We start from the raw sequence: 7,061 nt of genomic DNA, 5'->3' as shown, positions 1-7,061 counted from the left end.
AAAAATGTATTTTATCGTGTTGTTCTATGCACTTTGATGAACTTTTGTTGTGTGTTGATGATGCGCTTTGGTTCTAGGTTAGCTTGAATTTGAAATGTTATGGATTTGTAATGTTCAAGTTTGTGTACAGCATGATAATAAATTGTTTGAAAATTTGAGTTAATTTAGATGATATATGCAATATGTAGAACAGAAATAGCAGGGAAGAAAATGCTCAGTCCATTTTTGGGTACCCAATTTTAGTTCTTCGTAAGCAGTTTTAGCTTGCCAAATCTTCTTTCTCAAATTGTCAAAACCGGGCTGGTTACCCAATTTTTGCTCTAGCGAGAAACATTAGCGTAGGCAGAACTATTCATGGGTATGCAATGCATACCCAATATGTTTTGCAAAAAAAAAAAAATCAGTACATATGCTCTCCCGTGGCCACACTTATCAACCTGGGCCTAAAAAATGAATTTTGCTGTACGTATTGCCTTCCATCGTGGCCTGCGAATTAGGGATCAGGCGATCACGTCGCCAGCTCGCCATCTCGCCGATCGCCGGGCGCCGCCGGCCGACGCGCCTGGCAGTTGTAGTTTCGTTCTTATTGCAAACCTACATATATATTTATAGTATATTGTAAGATTTTTTTGACTTCGAATACCCAATATGAAAATCCTAGCTCCGCCACTGGCGAGAAAGGAAGTTACTTCACCCCCTCCACTACACACTACACGGTCGTCTCGAGGCCAAAAGAAGGGACTGCATTGCATGATGCTCAAGCTAGCTACATACCAGATTTTGATGCATACATGCCAAATTGACAACCAAGAAAAGATGGAATCGGTTCTTCTAGTTAAATTCTATCACACGAATATAGAAGAAAGTAACCTCTCACGAATGTCATGATGTAGTCATGTGCACATCACCAAAAGCAACGGCAAGAAAAGGCATGCATCTGCCACCACCAAACACGCAGCACTACACCGACCGATGTTTCGTCTCACTCCAATAATGCACGCAACGCATTTTCTTCTAGATCTATCTCATGTTTGTATGCATAGTGGACCCCACTCACTGACTCTCACCCATGGTGGATCGAGCTCTGCTCACCAAACGCAACCGGCCAGAGCTACAAGGACGGCGGCCACCACCGCGTTGGCCCACCCGTACGGCAGCAGCGCGACCGCGCCGGAGGACGACTTCCCGCTGGATCCGCTGCCCGTCCCGGCGCCGCCGCCGCCGTCGATTGGGGAGACTGGCGCGTCGGCGGCGATGGTGCTCGAGCCGTTGAGCGCGGCGACGTAGACGTCGAGCTCGACGGTGACGTCGGGGCCGCTGGAGCTGTTGGTCCTCCACATCACGTAGCCGGTGGCCATCCGGAACTTGCCGGTGCCGCCCACCACGGAGAGCTCCCGCGTGGTGGCCGTGACGTCGTCGCGGCCGATGACGGCGAGCGTGCTGCCGTTGTAGTCCCCCGCGGTGAGCAGCAGGTTGACGCACACCATCAGCACCGCGCCCGACTGCGACGACATCATGTAGTAGCCCTGCGCGCGCCCCACGGCCGCGGACGTCGCCGACGGGGTCTCCGTCAGCGCGTCGTCGATGACGGTCGTGTCGCCGAAGGCCATGCCCCCCAAGGCGTTGGAGGCGGAGCCGGGGCCCTTGATGATCTGCACAGCCGTCGGGTTGCTGCCGGAGACTTGGTCGTGGAGGAAGAAGTGGAGGTGCGTGTCCGCCGCGCGCGCGGCCAGCGGCGCCGCGAGGGCGAGCGCCAGTAGAGAGAGGAGGACGGCTGCGTGTGGCGCCATGGCGGATTTGGGTTGTGGGAGGGAAAGGTTGGAGCTTGAGGTGGGTGGATTAATAGATAGGGTGGAGAAGGCAGAGGGAGCTGGTGAAAGAAAAGGATTGGGAGTGTGAGTAACCACTGACCAGTCGCTACCACTTTGGTTGTTGTGATTTGGGAACGAATATTTATTTATCTTTACAAATATGGAGTCGTTGAGCTAATTAAGCTACTCCTAGCTAGGTACATTTGAAAGCAAGCAAGCATGATTAGGCCACGACCAACTTTAGATTGCTGAGTTAGGAACAGGAGAGTGTATATCTTGCTGGTGCTTGAGTTAGGAACAGGAAAGTGTCAAGAAATTGTCCACGAGCGTAACCTTTTCAGCTGCAACCTTCTCGTTCATCCACATGACTCAATGTGGTTGTCACCGTCACCGCAAAATTAGTACTAGCTAGGCCGAGGAAAATACAACCTCAGTTTACGTTGGCGTGACTTCGAAACACAAAGCGTAGAGCAACGACCATATCCCCCTTCTTCATCGCCTCAATTAAGCATTATCGAAGGAAGAAAAACAGAAAGCCAAATGCGCATCAGACTGTTGATTATTTAACAGATTACCTACTTGGCACGTGTGGCCTACATTGCTCATCTGTGCGTCTCTCGCTGTCTCTAAATCTTTGTTCCTTTCTCACTCATGTGAGATGGGCCCACAAGCACCGGTACCCCTCATCATCAATTGCTCGTCTTTAGTACTCCCTCCATCAGATTATTTTCCTCGCGTAAAACATGTGGCTAATGTTGGATTCTTTTAGAATTGCCGTTGAAAAATTATGCGACATTGAATAAATACTGGCGGGTAATTACTGTCGAGAACAATAGCTGCAGTTGAAGATTCATATAAAAATTACCATGCTTGTGCATTTTTGAGAAATTACGGAAACCGAAATATGTTCCATTAAAGAGTTACTATTAGGTAGCTAATAGTGTTTCATAGTTGACATCGATAAGTTCTGTTGACGCTCAAGATTTGTACAGAAATTTTTTTCGAGGAAAATATAGGTAGTTATCACCTCGTGAAATTTACTGCTAAATGGTTAACGCGACAAATTAGAATTACCACTGGGAAATTACGCTCCAAGAATTACTGACAGGTAATTAAATCATGGTTGAATATCTCTACTGAAAAATTGCTACAAAAATTATTACCGTGAACTTTAGAAAATTACTATCACAATTTTATTTAAAGAAAGTAAAAAAAATGGGCCCAAGACAATGTACATGCGCGTCTAAGCATGAACAGTGCTTGGGGCCCTCTCGTCACGGCAAAAGGGGTTGTATTTTATATATAGTATTATTATTTTTTAGACAGAGGTGCTACTTTACCCCTTTCTTTTGCAAATAAGTGTATTTCTATCTATTTTAAGATCATCTCTTTCACAAACAAGTATACTCCCTCCTTCCCAATTTAGGATGCGGTTTGGTAAAAGTCAAACTTAAAAAGTCCTACTACATATAAAAACATATTAACTTTTACATATAATATAAAAATATATTTCAGGATGATTCTAATTACATTGAGATAATGTTGTAGATGTTGCTATAATTTTTTCATATATTTAATCAAATTTACAAAGTTTGACTTTGACCAAAACTAATATGCATCCTAATTTTGGAGAGAGGGGGTATTTATTTTCGGCATTTCCACAAAAAGATCGCGGTCACTCCATGTGTGGTCGCCTCCACGCGCTTGCGCCTCATGTCTTCAAGGTCGCGAACACACGCTGGCCGAGGACGTCCTCCATGGCGCGCACGCGCTTCCCTCCGCCCTTGAACGTGGTTGGCCGCCGTGGCGGCGCATTTGTGGGCCGCCATAGTTGCCCTACTTCTCGGCCCCGTTCTGGCTTCATGAAAGGACCAGATGTGGTCTAGAGGGGAGGTGAAAGGTCAAAGGATGTTTTAAAAATAATTACGGATATAGAGATAATCGAGACACACGGAGATGAAGATGTAATCTCGTGTTTCCTTACATGAAGTAAGGTATGTCACAATGGAGGGATGTGGGTTACCACGAATGTCTCTGAATGCCACAAAGGCTCACCATCTTCTCTAGGCTAACTAGATGATACGCCGCGCATTGCTGCAGAAATTTTAAAGTGATGCATAGATAATTAGATATAGATATACTAGAGAGATTAGGAGTGAAAATATATTTCTTTTGGGTAGAAGCTCTGAAACATTGATTTTAAATTTGAAAGAAGTTGATGAAAATAGCAGTAGCAGTAGTCATCATTGTAGCTGATTTTGACATTATCTGGCAAAAAGAGGTAAAGAACGTGTAATTTCTCACTCATGGGGAGATACGTGCATTGGATCATCGTGAAATAGTAGTAGGGAGAGTTCTTCTCGATTACAATTGAAGGTGATCAATCTAGAGATAAATAGTGATTTAAGCAACAATATAGTTAACTTAGGTAGAAGACAGTGCAATTCTTATGTTGTTCCATGAGTTGTTGACGATGCCCTGCATTGTTGATGATGCCCTGCACGTGATGAAAAAATCCGCATTATTAGCAAATGTTGTACTTATGTAGTCAGGCTAGCCGTGAGGAACAGAACTGCTGGATAATTTTGTTTAAACATGAGATGTTTTCTGTTTGAGGATAAAACGCGAGAATGATAGATTTGAGAAGACGCGCTTACTCTTGCTTATGCCATTTGACAACCTGAAGTTGAAGTTCTTCATGTTCTGTAAATTTGATGCTTCCTTTTGCAGCAGGGTTTATGTAAAGTAGTCTTAAATTTGAGCAATGATGCAGTGGATTCCTTGTTTAATCCTTCCCGTATTGAATGTTCTCCAAGATATATCATGAAGGAGGGAAGAAGATATGAAGGGACAGAGTCACCCTAACTAACCTTTATGCTAAGGTGTGTACGCCGGCGCACCTGATGTCGAAAGAAGCTGATTAGTTAGTCTAGGGGTGACAACGGTTGTGACTGACGATGCAGGGTCTCTCAGACTCTCACTGCGGGAAACTGAATACCAGTCAGGCAACAAAGATGCGTCTGTGTGAGTAAAGTTTGCAAATCATACACATGGCAGGTATTGTTGTTGTTTCGGGTTATAGTGGTACCGAATCTATATTGGCAAATATAATGCACTGAGTAATTCATATGTTATCAAATATGTACGGGAACAAAAGGAAGGTGCATATGTGCATCAAATCCAGCTAAATTAAAATACGGCGCTGGGAGCTAGACATGAGCAGCGAGAATATAACGAAATATGCGACACATGTGCTCATCCAATATAAGAAAATTAGAAGATGAAAGCTTTACCGGTGCAATCAAAGTATCAGACATATATGAAGTAATGGAGATCAACTTACATAAGTGAAGCAGTAGTGTCCCTTGCCAGCAAAAGGTCTAGGCCTAGTTTGGCAACAAAAAAATTCTAAAACTGAAGTATTACAAAACTAAAGTATTTATATGCATGGGGAGGAATACTGCAGTTTCTTCATACCGCAGTATTTCTCAGTTTTGGCAAAAACTGCAAGGCGTTTGGCAAATGGTATTTTACCGTCATTTGAACGACTTTTCAGTTAGATGATCTGCACTGATTGGACAAGGGGCCGTCTATACGGAGTATAGACGCTGCAGAGTGCCAGCCAATACTTAATCGTTGTGTGCCTATATGGAGTAGTTGATCACCTTGACCGATAGTGTCACGCCGCATTTATGCATCTCTGTTGAATCGCACCAGAGTCCGTCTGTTACGTCCTGATGACTACGGCAGCAAGCTCCGCTACGGATGTCCCGCACGGCCACTTTGAGCAGCTCGGTGGCGATCAAAGCCAATGAAAGGATATCAAGCTCTACATCGACTCCCTTGCTGGCCGGCCGCCACCGGATAAAACCAACGGGAAATAGAACGATCTTTCTCCTTTCCCCATGGCTGAAGACGATCCAACGGCGGCTCAAAGTAGCCAGCAAGCAGCGGGAGCGTTTTTTATCGTTTCTCTGTTTCAGGAAGAAAGAGGTCTGATGTTTTTTCAATACTTCAAAAATACCACAGTTTGAGGGATACTGAAGTATTAATACTTCAGTTTTTAGCCATAGCCAAACATGTCAAAGTATTGAAAACTATAGTATTTTTGAAAACTGTGGTATTGCTCAAATACTTCAAAAAGACTTTGCTACCAAACGCAGCCCTTGTATCTTTGGAGCCGGAGCATAATCTGGCAAATCCAAAATCATAAGCAGGGGGTTAGGACAAATCAGTGGCGTCTAGCTACCTCCGGAGGAGGCCGGCGCCGAAGAGGGAGATGCGAGCAGGCCGACGCGCTATATGACGGTACAGGGAGGGATGGTTTTAAATGGCATGGCGACGGGACTCAATTAAATGGAGCAATTTCTTCCGTATTTTCAGTGTAATCGTGGCCGAGAGATGGTGGGTCGCAGCGGCGGAGAAGACAGTGGCATGCGTGAATCGACCAGAGGTTAAACCTGGGCTAGCCTCTTTCTCTATGGGCCATATGTGCTTGTATATACAGTAGTAGCAGTCCAGGTGCAGACGGAAGTGGCTTCAAGCCTTTAACAGCACACGTGCAAGAAAGTCGGAGCAGCTCATACATGTGGAGTGGTGGAGACATGCCTAGCAAATAAAGGATGACGTGGCTTCATGAGAGGCTAGGAAAATCATCTAGTGGGGGTCTCCTATTTAGAGATAAATAGTAGTAAGAGCCCAGACGGAAGTGGCTTCAAGCCTTTAACAGCCCACGTGCAAGAGAAAGTCGGGGCAGCTCAGACAGGTGGAGAGGTGGAGACATGCCTAGCAAATAAAGGATGACGTGGCTTCATGAGAGGCTAGAAAAATCAGCTAGTTGGGGTCTCCTATTTAGAGATAAAAGATTCCTCGAAGGATAAATGTCATTTCCTTATGGCTAGCTTTGGCTCCACTTTGGAGATGGCAAACTCTACAACCATTTCACAAGCTCCATGAAATAAAAGCTCAGACCTCTTCACAATGTTCCACGAAGAAGTCATTGGAGCACCAACCGCCAAGCCAACTAGTAGGCCACCCTAAAAGATTAACAGGCTCACAGTCTCTCACTCGAACAAATCGCAATGGGTAGCTCAACTCTATGCAAGGATGCAAAGCAAGAACACCAAAGATGTTTAAATCCTTCACACTCAAATTCCACCAAAGCAACAAGTGGTAGAGAGGAATTCGAGAGGAAGAACAATGGTGGAGGTCAACCAATGACTCTAAAATCAAGATCCAAAGGGTTCCCCT

General features: G+C 45.0%; 1 protein-coding gene across 1 annotated transcript; it reads right to left on the bottom strand.

Moving 5' to 3' along the window:
• Nucleotides 1-814: 814 nt before the first annotated feature.
• Nucleotides 815-1,907, bottom strand: LOC127334123 (dirigent protein 1). Its single transcript, XM_051360539.2, has one exon. It carries the CDS (start codon nt 1,788-1,790, stop codon nt 1,089-1,091), a length of 702 nt encoding a protein of 233 aa, XP_051216499.1. The 5' UTR covers nt 1,791-1,907; the 3' UTR covers nt 815-1,088.
• Between the last annotated feature and the right edge of the window lie 5,154 nt (nt 1,908-7,061).

This window comes from Lolium perenne, chromosome 2 (genome assembly GCF_019359855.2).
Source record: "Lolium perenne isolate Kyuss_39 chromosome 2, Kyuss_2.0, whole genome shotgun sequence".
NCBI classification, from domain to species: Eukaryota; Viridiplantae; Streptophyta; class Magnoliopsida; order Poales; family Poaceae; genus Lolium; species Lolium perenne.
The sequence above is the reverse complement of the archived record's forward strand: the minus strand, read 5'-3'. Positions and strand labels throughout refer to the sequence as shown.